At 45.9% G+C, this 17,034-nt stretch overlaps 1 protein-coding gene and 1 long non-coding RNA gene across 5 annotated transcripts in view; both read left to right on the forward strand.

The window, feature by feature from the left end:
* LOC135569024 (tubulin-specific chaperone D-like) overlaps window positions 1-4,732 on the forward strand; it is a 6,457-nt gene extending 1,725 nt beyond the window's left edge. For 2 of the 4 annotated variants that reach the window (XR_010462805.1, XR_010462806.1), the window contains exons 3-6: window positions 242-331; window positions 1,343-1,430; window positions 3,737-3,894; window positions 4,372-4,731. Coding sequence is in view for 1 of the 4 variants with exons in the window: in XM_065015838.1 (XP_064871910.1) it covers window positions 242-331; window positions 1,343-1,430; window positions 3,737-3,766 (208 nt within the window). In the remaining 3 variants the exon portion in view is untranslated. Of the gene's footprint in view, window positions 1-241; window positions 332-1,342; window positions 1,431-3,736; window positions 4,018-4,371 lie in introns of those variants that run through there. The other 2 variants (XR_010462807.1, XM_065015838.1) reach the window with 2 other exon arrangements.
* A 2,797-nt stretch (window positions 4,733-7,529) lies between these two features.
* LOC135569025 (uncharacterized) lies at window positions 7,530-10,406 on the forward strand. The gene is made up of 2 exons (XR_010462808.1): window positions 7,530-9,593; window positions 10,078-10,406. It is a non-coding gene; the product is annotated as an uncharacterized LOC135569025 (long non-coding RNA).
* Window positions 10,407-17,034: the final 6,628 nt, after the last annotated feature.

The raw sequence follows: 17,034 nt of genomic DNA on the forward strand, positions 1-17,034 counted from the left end.
TTTCTCTTGCCTCTATCCTCTATTCTCTTCTCTGCTCTCTTTCTCTTGCCTCTGGATAAAGTAATCCTTCTCCCCCTTAAAAGACCTAGATGCACTATTGTAAAGTGGCTGTTCCACTGGATGTCATAAGGTGAAAGCACCAATTTGTAAGTCGCTCTGGATAAGAGCGTCTGCTAAATGACTTAAATGTAAATGTAAATGCCTCTATCCTCTCTCTCTCTCTCTCTCTCTCTCTCTGTAGTCATCAGTTCTGTGTGGACTTGTTGTCTCTCTGTAAGGAAGAGATTAAGAAGTCCAAGGACACTCAGAAGCTCCGCTCCGCCATCGCTGTGTGAGTGGGGTTTCTTTTACACACACACTCTCCCCCTCACCCGAACCCTACTCACTCTCCCGAACCTACTCTCTCTCACCCGAACCCTCTCTCACCCGAACCCTACTCTCCCCTCACCCCGAACCCTACTCTCTCACCCTCACCGAACCCTACTCTCTCGAACCCTCCTCACCCGAACCCTACTCTCTCTCACCGAACCCTACTCTCTCTCACCCGAACCCTACTCTTTCTCACCCGAACCCTACTCTCTCTCACCCGAACCCTACTCTCCCTCACCCGAACCCTACTCTCTCACCCGAACCCTACTCACTCTCCCCCGAACCCTACTCTCTCTCACCCGAACCCTACTCTCTCTCACCCGAACCCTACTCTCTCTCACCCTCACCCGAACCCTACTCTCTCTCACCCTCACCCGAACCCTACTCTCTCTCACCCGAACCCTACTCTCTCTCACCCCCTACTCTTCTCACCCGAACTCTCTCTCAGAACCCTACTCTCTCACCCGAACCCTACTCTCTCTCTCTCGAACCCTACTCTCTTCTCACCCGAACCTTTCTCTCTCTCCCCTCACGAACCCTACTCTCTGTCTCTCTCACCCGAACCCTACTCTCTCCTCACTCTGCTCTCTCTCACCCGAACCCTACTCTCTCTCACCCGAACCCTCTTCTCTCACCCGAACCCTACTCTCTCTCACCCGAACCCTACTCTCTCTCACCCGAACCCTACTCTCTCTCCCCCTCACCGAACCCTACTCTCTCTCCCTCACCGAACCCTACTCTCTCTCCCCCTCACCGAACCCTACTCTCTCTCACCCGAACCCTACTCTCTCTCCCCTCACCGAACCCACTTTCTCCCCTCACCGAACCCTACTTCTCTCACCGAACCCTCCTCTCACCCGAACCCTACTCTCTCTAGAACCCTACTCTCTCTCGAATACTGAAGACATTTCAGATGTCCTCACCGAACCCTACTTTCTCTCACCCGAACCCTACTCTCTCTCCCCTCCTGTAGGTTCTGTGGTCTGATCCAGTTCCAGGGAGAGGTCCGTAAGAAGGTTCTGTTCCAGCTGCTGCTGCTCCTCTGTCACCCCTTCCCTGTGGTGAGTTAGCTATCTCTCATATGTCTCTCTCTCTCTGCATCTCTCTCATCTCTGTCTCTCTCTCATCTGTATCTCATCTGTCTCATCTCTCTCTCTCTCTGCATCTCATCTCTGTCTCTGTCTCTCTCATCTCTCTCTCTCTGCATCTCATCTCTCTCTCTCATCTGTCTCTATGCCTCTCTCTCATCTGTCTCTCATCTGTCTCTCTCTCTGCCTCTCTCTCTCTCTCTCTCTCTCTCTCTTTGCCTCTCTCTCTGCCTCTCTCTCAATTTCAATGTAAGGGTTTTTATTGTCATGGGAAACATATGTTTACATTGCCAAAGCAAGTGAAATAAATCATAGACAAAAGTGAAATAAACAATAAAAAATGAACAGTGAACATTACACTCACAAGTTCCAAAGGAATAAAGACATTTCAGATGTCTTTATACAGTGTTGTAATGATGTGCAAATAGTACAAAAACTGGTTGACCTTTTCTTGTGGCAACAGGTCACACATCTTGCTGCTGTGATGGCACACTGTGGTGTTTCACCCAATAGATCACTTCCTTTTAGGTGGTTGTAGATTTTAGCGGGTATCGGCCTAATTCTGCTCTGCGTGCATTATTTGGTGTTTTACGTTGTACACTGAGGATATTTTTGCAGAATTTTTTCATGTGTTCTCATAAGGGAAATGGTGTCTAGATGGAATTTGTATTTGTGGTGTAGAAACCCTTCTTGCCTTGCTGACTGGACCTTTTTGGAACACCATTATTTTGGTCTTACTGAGATTTACTGTCAGGGCCCTGGTCTGACAGAATCTGTGCAGAAGATCTAGGTGCTGCTGTTAGGCCCTCCTTGGTTGGGGACAGATCTAGGTGCTGCTGTAGGCCCTCCTTGGTTGGGGACAGATCTAGGTGCTGCTGAAGGCCCTCCTTGGTTGGTGACAGATCTAGGTGCTGCTGAAGGCTTTCCTTGGTTGGGGACAGATCTAGGTGCTGCTGTAGGCCCTCCTTGGTTGGTGACAGATCTAGGTGCTGCTGTAGGCTTTCCTTGGTTGGGGACAGATCTAGGTGCTGCTGTAGGCCCTCCTTGGTTGGGGACAGATCTAGGTGCTGCTGTAGGCCCTCCTTGGTTGGGGACAGATCTAGGTGCTGCTGTAGGCCCTCCTTGGTTGGGGACAGATCTAGGTGCTGCTGTTGGCCCTCCTTGGTTGGTGACAGATCTAGGTGCTGCTGTAGGCTTTCCTTGGTTGGGGACAGATCTAGGTGCTGCTGTTGGCCCTCCTTGGTTGGGGACAGATCTAGGTGCTGCTGTAGGCCCTCCTTGGTTGGGGACAGATCTAGGTGCTGCTGTAGGCCCTCCTTGGTTGGTGACAGATCTAGGTGCTGCTGTAGGCTTTCCTTGGTTGGGGACAGATCTAGGTGCTGCTGTAGGCCCTCCTTGGTTGGGGACAGATCTAGGTGCTGCTGTTGACCCTCCTTGGTTGGGGACAGATCTAGGTGCTGCTGTAGGCCCTCCTTGGTTGGGGACAGATCTAGGTGCTGCTGTTGACCCTCCTTGGTTGGGGACAGATCTAGGTGCTGCTGTAGGCCCTCCTTGGTTGGGGACAGATCTAGGTGCTGCTGTTGGCCCTCCTTGGTTGGGGACAGATCTAGGTGCTGCTGTTGGCCCTCCTTGGTTGGGGACAGAAGCACCAGATCATCAGCAGACATTTGACTTCGGATTCTAATAGGGTGAGGCCGGGTGCTGCAGACTGTTCTAGTGCCCTTGACTTGGCGAGGGCACTAGATGTTATATATGTTGAAGACGGTGGGGCTTAAGCTGCATCCCTGTCTCACCCCCCGACCCTGTGGAAGGAAATGTGTGTGTGTGTGTGTGTTGCCATAGTGAAGGTGTAGACTCCGGTTTTATGGGTCTCTATGTTTTTGGTTTGACACATTTCTCAATTTCTTTTGTAGGTTTTTGCGATCTTCATCAAATCATTTGTCATTGTTGTTAATTTTCTTAGGTTTTCTGCTTGACATGTTTAGATTTGATAGGGAAGCTGAGAGGCCAAATATACTGTTTAGGTTTTCTACTGCCAAGTTTACACCTTCACTATTACAGTGGAACATTTTGCCCAGGAAGTTGTGATCTGATAGGGGTGTCAGTGGACTGATCAGGAAGACCACAGCCAGCCATGTGTAACCTGCCCTCTTCTCCTCTTTCTTTCTTCTTTCTTTCTCTCTCGCTCTCTCGCTCTCTTTCTCTCTCTCTCTTTCTCGCTCTCTTTCTCTCTTCCTCGCTCTCTTTCTCTCTCTTTCTTTCTCTCTTTCTCTCTACAGATCAGGAAGACCACAGCCAGCCAGGTGTAATCTCTCTTTCTCTCTCTCTTTCTGTCTTTCTCTTTCTCTCTCTTTCTCTCTACAGATCAGGAAGACCACAGCCAACCAGCTGTAATCTCTCTTTGTCTTTACTGATCAGGAAGACCACAGCCAACCAGGTGTAATCTCTCTTTCTCTTTACTGATCAGGAAGACCACAGCCAGCCAGGTGTAATCTCTCTTTCTCTCTCTTTCTCTTCACAGATCAGGAAGACCACAGCCAGCCAGGTGTAATCTCTCTTTCTCTCTACAGTTTTTGGTTTGACACATTTCCAGCCAGGTTAATCTTTCTTTCTCTTACAGATCAGGAAGACCACAGCAAGCCAGGTGTAATTTTCTTAGGTTTTTCTCTTTCTGTCTTTTTCTCTTTCTCTTCACAGATCAGGAAGACCACAGCCAGCCAGGTGTAATCTCTCTTTCTCTTTACTGATCAGGAAGACCACAGCCAGCCAGGTGTAATCTCTCTTTCTCTTTACAGATCAGGAAGACCACAGCCAGCCAGGTGTAATCTCTCTTTCTCTCTACAGATCAGGAAGACCACAGCCAGCCAGGTGTAATTCTCTTTCTTTACAGATCAGGAAGACCACAGCCAGCCAGGTGTAATCTCTCTTTCTCTCTACAGATCAGGAAGACCACAGCCAGCCAGGTGTAATCTCTCTTTCTCTCTACAGATCAGGAAGACCACAGCCAGCCAGGTGTAATCTCTCTTTCTCTCTACAGATCAGGAAGACCACAGCAAGCCAGGTGTAATCTCTCTTTCTCTCTCTCTTTCTGTCTTTCTCTCTCTTTCTCTTCACAGATCAGGAAGACCACAGCCAGCCAGGTGTAATCTCTCTTTCTCTCTACAGATCAGGAAGACCACAGCCAGCCAGGTGTAATCTCTCTTTCTCTCTACAGATCAGGAAGACCACAGCCAGCCAGGTGTAATCTCTCTTTCTCTCTACAGATCAGGAAGACCACAGCCAGCCAGGTGTTCTCTCTCTTTCTCTTCTACAGATCAGGAAGACCACAGCCAGCCAGGTGTAATCTCTCTTTCTATCTCTCTACAGATGTCTACAGATCAGGAAGACCACAGCCAGCCAGGTGTAATCTCTCTTTCTCTCTACAGATCAGGAAGACCACAGCCAGCCAGGTGTAATCTCTCTTTCTCTCTACAGATCAGGAAGACCACAGCCAGCCAGGTGTAATCTCTCTTTCTCTCTACAGATCAGGAAGACCACAGCCAGCCAGGTGTAATCTCTCTTTCTCTCTACAGATCAGGAAGACCACAGCCAGCCAGGTGTAATCTCTCTTTCTCTCTACAGATCAGGAAGACCACAGCCAGCCAGGTGTAATCTCTCTTTCTCTCTACAGATCAGGAAGACCACAGCCAGCCAGGTGTAATCTCTCTTTCTCTCTACAGATCAGGAAGACCACAGCCAGCCAGGTGTAATCTCTCTTTCTCTCTACAGATCAGGAAGACCACAGCCAGCCAGGTGTAATCTCTCTATTTCTCTATCTCTCTCCAATCAGGAAGACCACAGCCAGCCAGGTGTAATCTCTCTTTCTCTCTACAGATCAGGAAGACCACAGCCAGCCAGGTGTAATCTCTCTATTTCTCTATCTCTCTACAGATCAGGAAGACCACAGCCAGCCAGGTGTAATCTCTCTTTCTCTCTACAGATCAGGAAGACCACAGCCAGCCAGGTGTAATCTCTCTTTCTCTCTACAGATCAGGAAGACCACAGCCAGCCAGGTGTAATCTCTCTTTCTCTCTACAGATCAGGAAGACCACAGCCAGCCAGGTGTAATCTCTCTTTCTCTCTACAGATCAGGAAGACCACAGCCAGCCAGGTGTAATCTCTCTTTCTCTCTATCTCTCTACAGATCAGGAAGACCACAGCCAGCCAGGTGTAATCTCTCTTTCTCTCTACAGATCAGGAAGACCACAGCCAGCCAGGTGTAATCTCTCTTCTCCCTACAGATCAGGAAGACTACAGCCAGGATGATGTGTAATCTGGTAATCTCTCTATCTCTACTGACACCAACTCTCTAAGATCAGAAGACCACAGCCAACCAGATCAGGAAGTCACAGCCAGCCAGGGAACTCAATTAGTCCACAGATCAGGAAGACCACAGCCAGCCAGGTGTAATCTCTCTTTCTCCCAGAAGTGTCCATGTGTAAATCACCCCAGCCACCAGGTTAATATGGTCTAAGCCCCCTCAGATCAGGAAGACCCCAGGTCAGCCAGGTGTAAGCCCCTCTATATCTCTACAGATCAGGAATCCTACAGCCAGCCAGGTCACTAGATGCTTGAACATGGTGTAAAGCCCCCTCTATGGATGATGTCATGACGTCACTAAGTGACACAACTGGTCAGTGAATCAAGACCCCCTCTATCCTAGTCCCCAGTCACTAAGTTAACAGGGTCTAAGCCCCCTCAGGTGTCCCTACACCCCGGTCACTAAGTTAACATGGTGTAAAGCCCCCTCTATCCTACACCCCAGGTCACTAAGTTAACAGGGTGTAAGCCCCCTATCCTACACCCCTCTATCCTACACCCCGGTCACTAAGTTAACATGGTGTAAAGCCCCCTCTATCCTACACCCCGGTCACTAAGTTAACAGGGTGTAAGCCCCCTCTATCCTACACCCCTCTATCCTACACCCCTGGTCACTAAGTTAACAGGGTGTAAGCCCACCTCTATCCTACACCCCGGTCACTAAGTTAACAGGGTGTAACCCCCTCTATCCTACACCCCTCTATCCTACACCCCTGGTCACTAAGTTAACAGGGTGTAAAGCCCCCCTCTATCCTACACCCCGGTCACTAAGTTAACAGGGTGTAAGCCCCCCTCTATCCTACACCCCGGTCACTAAGTTAACAGGGTGTAAGCCCCCCTCTATCCCACCCCCTCTATCCTACACCCCTGGTCACTAAGTTAACAGGGTGTAAGCCCACCTCCATCCTACACCCCGGTCACTAAGTTAACATGGTGTAAGCCCCCTCTATCCTACACCCCGGTCACTAAGTTAACAGGGTTAAGCCCACCTCTATCCTACACCCCCGGTCACTAAGTTAACAGGGTGTAAAGCCCCCCTCTATCCTACACCCCCGGTCACTATGTTAACAGGGTGTAAGCCCACCTCTATCCTACACCCCCGGTCACTAAGTTAACAGGGTGTAAGCCCACCTCTATCCTACACCCCCGGTCACTAAGTTAACATGGTGTAAGCCCACCTCTATCCTACACCCCAGGTCACTAAGTTAACATGGTGTAAGCCCCCTCTATCCTACACCCCCGGTCACTAAGTTAACAGGGTGTAAGCCCACCTCTATCCTACACCCCCGGTCACTAAGTTAACATGGTCTAAGCCCACCTCTATCCTACACCCCCGGTCACTAAGTTAACAGGGTCTAAGCCCACCTCTATCCTACACCCCTGGTCACTAAGTTAACAGGGTGTAAGCCCACCTCTATCCTACACCCCCGGTCACTAAGTTAACAGGGTCTATGCCCCCCTCTATCCTATGCTTTTAAATGCCGGAGAGGGACTGTGCAAATGCACACTTTAGGAAACATCTGGAGAATTGGGATGCAGGGTTTTAAGGACAGACCCTGGAACAGGTGCAGGGTTTTAAGGACAGACCCTGGAACAGGTGCAGGGTTTTAAGGACAGTCCCTGGAACAGGTGCAGGGTTTTAAGGACAGTCCCTGGAACAGGTGCAGGGTTTTAAGGACAGACCCTGGAACAGGTGCACCCTGGAACAGGTCTTTAAGGACAGACCCTGGAACAGGTGCAGGGTTTTAAGGACAGACCCTGGAACAGGTCTTTGAGTGCAGGGTTTTAAGGACAGACCCTGGAACAGGTGCAGGGTTTTAAGGACAGACCCTGGAACAGGTGCAGGGTTTTAAGGACAGACCCTGGAACAGGTGCAGGGTTTTAAGGACAGACCCTGGAACAGGTGCAGGGTTTTAAGGACAGACCCTGGAACAGGTGCAGGGTTTTAAGGACAGACCCTGGAACAGGTGCAGGGTGAGCAGTGGACAGACTAGTTTATCTCCTGCTGGGACTGCTGTTTATGTATTAAACTACTAAAGACCATTTCAAGAGAATGAGGCTTTCCCTTTTCTACGAACTGCTCATTGGTCAGTGTTTTCTAGAGGAGTCGGTCCTTCTGTAGGGTCAGTCCTTCTGTAGGGTCAGTCCTACTGTAGGGTCAGTCCTACTGTAGGGTCAGTGTTACTCTAGGGCCAGTCCTACTGTAGGGTCAGTCCTTCTAAAGGGTCAGTCCTACTGTAGGGTCAGTCCTACTGTAGGGTCAGTCCTTCTGTAGGGTCAGTCCTACTGTAGGGTCAGTCCTTCTGAAGGGTCAGTCCTACTGTAGGGTCAGTCCTACTGTAGGGTCAGTCCTTCTGAAGGGTCAGTCCTACTGTAGGGTCAGTCCTACTGTAGGGTCAGTCCTACTGTAGGGTCATAGATACTGTAGGGTCATAGATACTGTAGGGTCAGTCCTACTGTAGGGTCAGTCCTACTGTAGGGTCTGTCCTACTGTAGGGTCGGTGTTACTGTAGGGTCGGTGTTACTGTAGGGTCGGTGTTACTGTAGGGTCGGTGTTACTGTAGGGTCGGTGTTACTGTAGGGTCGGTGTTACTGTAGGGTCAGTCCTACTGTAGGTTCATAGTTACTGTAGGGTCAGTCCTACTGTAGGGTCAGTGTTACTCTAGGGCCAGTCCTACTGTAGGGTCAGTCCTTCTGAAGGGTCAGTGTTACTCTAGGGCCAGTTCTACTGTAGGGTCATAGATACTGTAGGGTCAGTCCTACTGTAGGGTCAGTGTTACTGTAGGGTCAGTCCTACTGTAGGGTCATAGATACTGTAGGGTCATAGATACTGTAGGGTCAGTCCTACAGTAGGGTCAGTGTTACTGTAGGGTCAGTGTTACTGTAGGGTCAGTCCTACTGTAGGGTCAGTCCTACTGTAGGGTCAGTCCTACTGTAGGGTCAGTCCTACTGTAGGGTCAGTGTTACTGTAGGGTCATAGACACTGTAGTGTCGGTCCTACTGTAGGGTCAGTCCTACTGTAGGGTCAGTCCTACTGTAGGGTCAGTGGTACTGTAGGGTCAGTCCTACTGTAGGGTCAGTCCTACTGTAGGGTCAGTCCTACTGTAGTGTCGGTCCTACTGTAGGGTCGGTGTTACTGTAGTCAGTTACTGTAGGGTCAGTAGGGTCAGTCCTACTGTAGGGTCGGTTCTACTGTAGGGTCGGTCCTACTGTAGGGTCGGTTCTACTGTAGGGTCGGTTCTACTGTAGGGTCGGTCCTACTGTAGGGTCAGTGTTACTGTAGGGTCGGTCCTACTGTAGGGTCAGTCCTACTGTAGGGTCAGTAGGGTCAGTCATGCTGTAGGGTCAGTCATGCTGTAGGGTCGGTCCTACTGTAGGGTCAGTAGGGTCAGTCCTACTGTAGGGTCAGTAGGGTCAGTCATGCTGTAGGGTCAGTAGGGTCAGTCATGCTGTAGGGTCAGTCATGCTGTAGGGTCAGTAGGGTCAGTCCTACTGTAGGGTCAGTAGGGTCAGTCATGCTGTAGGGTCAGTCCTGCTGTAGGGTCAGTCCTGCTGTAGGGTCAGTCCTGCTGTAGGGTCAGTCCTGCTGTAGGGTCGGTCCTGCTGTAGGGTCGGTCCTGCTGTAGGGTCGGTCCTGCTGTAGGGTCAGTCTGTCATCTTCACGTTGTCCTCTCTGTATCCTCTGGTTTTAGGGAGGAGGATGTCGCCACGGTGAGGACCCACAGAAACCAGCTCTGTGATTGGCTAGGAGTACAGAAGCCCCAACTCGTTGCCAAGGTAACCATTTTGAGAACTGCTAATCAAAAAATGTGTTTTTTTGCGCGTGTGGATGGATGAATGAATCAATGATTGAATACTTTATTAGCCTAAAGGAAACAGATGTCTGGTCCTTTATGCCGTAAGTCAGGTGCTGCTGCAGGTTGCAGAATAACATTCATATCAGGGTTGTGATATAAAGAGGCTTGTCTGTCTGTTAGTGAGGTGTTCCTTATTAGACCCAGATGCTTGCCTTTCCTCTGCCTGCCAAACCTTGATTCACTTACTACTATTTACTATAGTCGAGAACGAGGTCTGTTCCGATAAGAGAAAACCTTTCAAAGATATGACCTTCGACTATTTATCAGAGTAAGGACTTGATTTAGTTTGTCTATGAAAAGAAACGACAATATTATCCACTTTTAGCTTCTTGACACACGTGATTAACTTCAATATTGTACTTATTCTCGTTTTTCTTTTTTTTACTCTCTGTTTTGTTCCATAGGGTCCTGTCCAGTAGGCCCGGGGGAAACTATTCTCAGCAGGAACTAAAGAACTGTAGCACAGGATCCTTCAGGATGGCATTCTGTGTGACGCATCACAAAGTACAGCTGCACTTCTAAAAGGTCACAGCCTTCAGTGATGTTCCAAGACCCACACACTTTGCTACAGTACATTCTAATTGGTATGCTAGTATGGTCATGAAATGTACGGTAGTCTGGGTTCATCTGGGATTCGTCTGTCTGTCTGTCGAACGTCTTTAAATGAGAATGTCCACTGCAAAAGTAAAAAAAAGAACAAAAACAGTCTGTCAATAAACAAACAGAAACTGCATCATGATTTTCCCGTTTCCAATTTATTCGATTTTTTTTAGAGAGGAAAAGATTGAGAAACACTGTCATGACAGACTTAAGGAGAGAGGGAGACCAGGAATATAGGATGAGGAATGAATGAAAGAGAGAGAGGGAGACCAGGAAAATGGAGGACGAGGAATGAAGGAGAGAGGGAGAACAAGAATATAGGATGAGGAATGAAAGAGAGGAGGGAGAACAAGAATATAGGATCAGGAATGAAAGAGAGGAGGGAGAACAAGAATATAGGATGAGGAATGAAAGAGAGAGAGGGAGAACAAGAATATAGGATGAGGAATGAAAGAGAGAGGAGGGAGAACAAGAATATAGGATGAGGAATGATGAAGAGAGAGAACAAGAATATAGGATGAGGAATGAAAGAACAAGAATATAGGATGAGGAGGGAGAACAAGAGGATGAGGAATGAAAGAGAGGAGGAGAACAAGAATATAGGGAATGAAGAGGAGAGAGATGAGGAGAACAAGAATATAGGATGAGGAATGAAAGAGAGGGAGAACAAGAATATAGGATGAGGAATGAAAGAGAGGAGGAGGGAGAACAAGAATATAGGATGAGGAATGAAAGAGAGGAGGAGGAGAACAAGAATATAGGATGAGGAATGAAAGAGAGAGACAAGAATATAGGATGAGCAGAGGAGGGAGAGGAGGGAGAACAAGAATATAGGATGAGGATGAAAGAGAGAGAACAAGAATATAGGATGAGGGAGGAGGAGGGAGAACAAGAATATAGGATGAGGAATGAAAGAGAGGGAGGGAGAACAAGAATATAGGATGAGGAATGAAAAGAGAGAGACAAGAATATAGGATGGAGGGAGGGAGGGGAACAAGAATATAGGATGAGGAATGGGAGGAGAGAGAACAAGAATATAGGATGAGGAGGGAGGGAGAGAGAACAAGAATATAGGATGAGGAATGAGGTTGAAGCTCTGATCCGCTACAAGACCATGGTGCTTGCCTACGGAGCTGTGACAAGAATCCAGATGAGGGAGGGAATGAAAGGAGAGAGAACAAGAATAGAATATAGGATGAGGAAGGAGGGAGGGAGTCAATCAGAACCTTCCGATGAGAAAGAAAGAAACAAGAATATAGGATTTAAGGAATGAGGAGGGAAAGATATAGGATGACTATTGAGGACAAGAATATAGGATGAGGAATGAAAGAGAGAAGCAAGAATATAGGATGAGGAAGGAGAACAAGGAGAAAATGAATGTAACATGAATAAATGGAAAGAGAGGAGGGAGAACAAGAATATAGGATGAGGATGAAGATAGAGAGAGAGAACAAGAATATAGGATGAGGAGGGAGGGAGAGAGAAAGAATATAGGATGAGGAGGGAGGAGAGGACAAGAATATAGGATGAGGAGGGAGGGAGAGAGAGAACAGAATATAGGATGAGGAATGAATGAAAGAGAGAGAACAAGAATATAGGATGAGGAATGAAAGAGAGGGAGAACAAGAATATAGGATCAGGAGGAGGGAGAAAGGGAGAACAAGAATATAGGATGAGGAATGAAAGAGAGAGATAGGGAGAACAAGAATATAGGATGAGGAATGAAAGGAGGAGAGAACAAGAATATAGGATGAGGAATGAAAAGAGAGAGAACAAGAATATAGGATGAGGAATGAAAGAGAGAGGAGGGAGAACAAGAATATAGGATGAGGAATGAAAGAGAGAGAACAAGAATATAGGATGAGGAATGAAAGAGAGAGGAGGGAGAACAAGAATATAGGATGAGGAATGAAAGAGAGAGAACAAGAATATAGGATGAGGAATGAAAGAGAGAGGAGGGAGAACAAGAATATAGGATGAGGAATGAAAGAGAGAGGAGGGAGAACAAGAATATAGGATGAGGAATGAAAGAGAGAGAACAAGAATATAGGATGAGGAATGAAAGAGAGAGGAGGGAGAACAAGAATATAGGATGAGGAATGAAAGAGAGAGGAGGGAGAACAAGAATATAGGATGAGGAATGAAAAAGAGGAGAGAACAAGAATATAGGATGAGGAATGAAAGAGAGAGGAGGGAGAACAAGAATATAGGATGAGGAGGGAGATAGAGAGAGAACAAGAAATATAGGAGGATGAGGAGAGAGAGGAGGGAGAACAAGAATATAGGATGAGGAAGAAAGAGAGAGAACAAGAATATAGGATGAGGAATGGAGAGAGAGGAGGGAGAACAAGAATATAGGATGAGGAATGAAGAGAGAGAACAAGAATATAGGATGAGGAATGAAAGGAGAGGAGGGAGAACAAGAATATAGGATGAGGAATGAAAGAGAGAGAACAAGAATATAGGATGAGGATGAAAGAGAGAGGAGGGAGAACAAGAATATAGGATGAGGATGGGAGGAGGGAGAACAAGAATATAGGATGAGGAATGAAAGGAGAGAGGACAAGAATATAGGATGAGGAATGAAAGAGAGAGGAGGGAGAACAAGAATATAGGATGAGGAGGAGGGAGAATATAGGATGAGAAATGAAGGACAAGAATATAGGAGGAGGAGGAGAGAACAAGAATATAGGATGAGGAATGAAAGAGAGGAGAGAGAACAAGAATATAGGATGAGAGAGGAGGGAGAACAAGAATATAGGATGAGGAGGGAGGGAGAGAGAACAAGAATATAGGATGAGGAGGGAGAGAGAGGGAGAACAAGAATATAGGATGAGGAGGAGGGAGGGAGAGAGAACAAGAATATAGGATGAGGAATGAGAGAGGAGAGAGAGAACAAGAATATAGGATGAGGAATGAAAGAGAGAGGAGGGAGAACAAGAATATAGGATGAGGAATGAAAGAGAGAGGAGGGAGAACAAGAATATAGGATGAGGAGGGAGGGAGAGAGAACAAGAATATAGGATGAGGAGGGAGGGAGAGAGAACAAGAATATAGGATGAGGAGGGAGGGAGAGAGAACAAGAATATAGGATGAGGAGGGAGATAGAGAGAGAACAAGAATATAGGATGAGGAATGAAAGAGAGAGGAGGGAGAACAAGAATATAGGATGAGGAATGAAAGAGAGAGAACAAGAATATAGGATGAGGAATGAAAGAGAGAGAACAAGAATATAGGATGAGGAATGAAAGAGAGAGAACAAGAATATAGGATGAGGAATGAAAGAGAGAGGAGGGAGAACAAGAATATAGGATGAGGAATGAAAGAGAGAGAACAAGAATATAGGATGAGGAATGAAAGAGAGAGGAGGGAGAACAAGAATATAGGATGAGGAATGAAAGAGAGAGGAGGGAGAACAAGAATATAGGATGAGGAATGAAAGAGAGAGGACAAGAATATAGGATGGGGAATGAAAGAGAGAGGAGGGAGAACAAGAATATAGGATGAGGAGGGAGGGAAAGAGAACAAGAATATAGGATAAGGAGGGAGATAGAGAGAGGACAAGAATATAGGATGAGAAATGAAGGAGAGAGAGGAGGGAGAACAAGAATATAGGATGAGGAATGAAAGAGAGAGAACAAGAATATAGGACGAGGAATGAAAGAGAGAGAGGGAGAACAAGAATATAGGATGAGGAATGAAAGAGAGAGAACAAGAATATAGGATGAGCACTGAGGAGGGAGGGAGAACAAGAATATAGGATGAGGAATGAAAGAGAGAGAACAAGAATATAGGATGAGGAATGAAAGAGAGGAGGGAGAACAAGAATATAGGATGAGGAGGGAGGGAGAGAGAACACGAATATAGGATGAGGAGGGAGGGAGAGGACAAGAATATAGGATGAGGAGGGAGGGAGAGAGAGAACAGGAATATAGGATGAGGAATGAATGAAAGAGAGAGAACAAGAATATAGGATGAGGAATGAAAGAGAGAGAACAAGAATATCTCATCAGGAATGAAAGATAGAGGAGGGAGAACAAGAATATAGGATGAGGAATGAAAGAGAGAGTAGGGAGAACAAGAATATAGGATGAGGAATGAAAGAGAGAGAACAAGAATATAGGATGAGGAATGAAAGAGAGAGGAGGGAGAACAAGAATATAGGATGAGGAATGAAAGAGAGAGGAGGGAGAACAAGAATATAGGATGAGAATGAATGAGAGAGAACAAGAATATAGGATGAGGAATGAGAGAGAACAAGAATATAGGATGAGGAATGAAAGAGAGAGGAGGGAGAACAAGAATATAGGATGAGGAATGAAAGAGAGAGAGGAGAACATGAATATAGGATGAGGAATGAAAGAGAGAGAACAAGAATATAGGATGAGGAGGGATGAAAGAGAGAGAACAAGAATATAGGATGAGGAATGAAAGAGAGATAGGGAGAAAAAGAATATAGGATGAGGAGGAGGGAGAGAGAACAAGAATATAGGATGAGGAATGAAAGAGAGAGAGAACAAGAATATAGGATGAGGAATGAAAGAGTAGGGAGAACAAGAATATAGGATGAGGAATGAAAGAGAGGGAGAACAAGAATATAGGATGAGGAATGAAAGAGAGAACAAGAATATATGATGAGGAATGAAAGAGAGAGGAGGGAGAACAAGAATATAGGATGAGGAATGAAAGAGAGAGAACAAGAATATAGGATGAGGAATGAAAGAGAGAGGACAAGAATATAGGATGAGGAATGAAAGAGAGAGAACAAGAATATAGGATGAGGAATGAAAGAGAGGAGGGAGAACAAGAATATAGGATGAGGAGGGAGATAGAGAGAGGACAAGAATATAGGATGAGAAATGAAGGAGAGAGAGGAGGGAGAACAAGAATATAGGATGAGGAATGAAAGAGAGAGAACAAGAATATAGGACGAGGAATGAAAGAGAGAGGAGGGAGAACAAGAATATAGGATGAGGAATGAAAGAGAGAGAACAAGAATATAGGATGAGGAATGAAAGAGAGAGGAGGGAGAACAAGAATATAGGATGAGGAATGAAAGAGAGAGAACAAGAATATAGGATGAGGAATGAAAGAGACAGGAGGGAGAACAAGAATATAGGATGAGGAATGAAAGAGAGAGGAGGGAGAACAAGAATATAGGATGAGGAATGAAAGAGAGAGAACAAGAATATAGGATGAGGAATGAAAGAGAGAGGAGGGAGAACAAGAATATAGGATGAGGAATGAAAGAGAGAGGAGGGAGAACAAGAATATAGGATGAGGAATGAAAGAGAGAGGGAGAACAAGAATATAGGATGAGGAATGAGAGAGGACAAGAATATAGGATGAGGAATGAAAGAGAGAGAACAAGAAAATAGGATGAGGAATGAAAGAGAGGAGGGAGAACAAGAATATAGTATGAGGAGGGAGATAGAGAGAGGACAAGAATATAGGATGAGAAATGAAGGAGAGAGAGGAGGGAGAACAAGAATATAGGATGAGGAATGAAAGAGAGAGAACAAGAATATAGGATGAGGAATGAAAGAGAGAGGAGGGAGAACAAGAATATAGGATGAGGAATGAAAGAGAGAGAACAAGAATATAGGATGAGGAATGAAAGAGAGAGGAGGGAGAACAAGAATATAGGATGAGGAATGAAAGAGAGAGAACAAGAATATAGGATGAGGAATGAAAGAGAGAGGAGGGAGAACAAGAATATAGGATGAGGAAATGAGAGAGAGAGGGAGAACAAGAATATAGGATGAGGAATGAAAGAGAGAGGACAAGAATATAGGATGGGGAATGAAAGAGAGAGGAGGGAGAACAAGAATATAGGATGAGGAATGAGGAGAGAGAACAAGAATATAGGATGAGGATGAGATAGAGAGAGGACAAGAATATAGGATGAGAAATGAAGGAGAGAGAGGAGGGAGAACAAGAATATAGGATGAGGAATGAAAGAGAGAGAACAAGAATATAGGACGAGGAATGAAAGAGAGAGGAGGGAGAACAAGAATATAGGATGAGGAATGAAAGAGAGAGAACAAGAATATAGGATGAGGAATGAAAGAGAGAGGAGGGAGAACAAGAATATAGGATGAGGAATGAAAGAGAGAGAACAAGAATATAGGATGAGGAATGAAAGAGACAGGAGGGAGAACAAGAATATAGGATGAGGAATGAAAGAGAGAGGAGGGAGAACAAGAATATAGGATGAGGAATGAAAGAGAGAGAACAAGAATATAGGATGAGGAATGAAAGAGAGAGGAGGAGAACAAGAATATAGGATGAGGAATGAAAGAGAGAGGAGGAGGGAGAACAAGAATATAGGATGAGGAATGAAAGAGAGAGGGAGAACAAGAATATAGGATGAGGAATGAGAGAGGACAAGAATATAGGATGAGGAATGAAAGAGAGAGAACAAGAAAATAGGATGAGGAATGAAAGAGAGGAGGGAGAACAAGAATATAGTATGAGGAGGGAGATAGAGAGAGGACAAGAATATAGGATGAGAAATGAAGGAGAGAGAGGAGGGAGAACAAGAATATAGGATGAGGAATGAAAGAGAGAGAACAAGAATATAGGATGAGGAATGAAAGAGAGAGGAGGGAGAACAAGAATATAGGATGAGGAATGAAAGAGAGAGAACAAGAATATAGGATGAGGAATGAAAGAGAGAGGAGGGAGAACAAGAATATAGGATGAGGAATGAAAGAGAGAGGAGGGAGAACAAGAATATAGGATGAGGAATGAAAGAGAGA

The sequence above is a fragment of the Oncorhynchus nerka genome, unplaced genomic scaffold (genome assembly GCF_034236695.1).
Source record: "Oncorhynchus nerka isolate Pitt River unplaced genomic scaffold, Oner_Uvic_2.0 unplaced_scaffold_1253, whole genome shotgun sequence".
In the NCBI taxonomy this organism is placed as follows: domain Eukaryota; kingdom Metazoa; phylum Chordata; class Actinopteri; order Salmoniformes; family Salmonidae; genus Oncorhynchus; species Oncorhynchus nerka.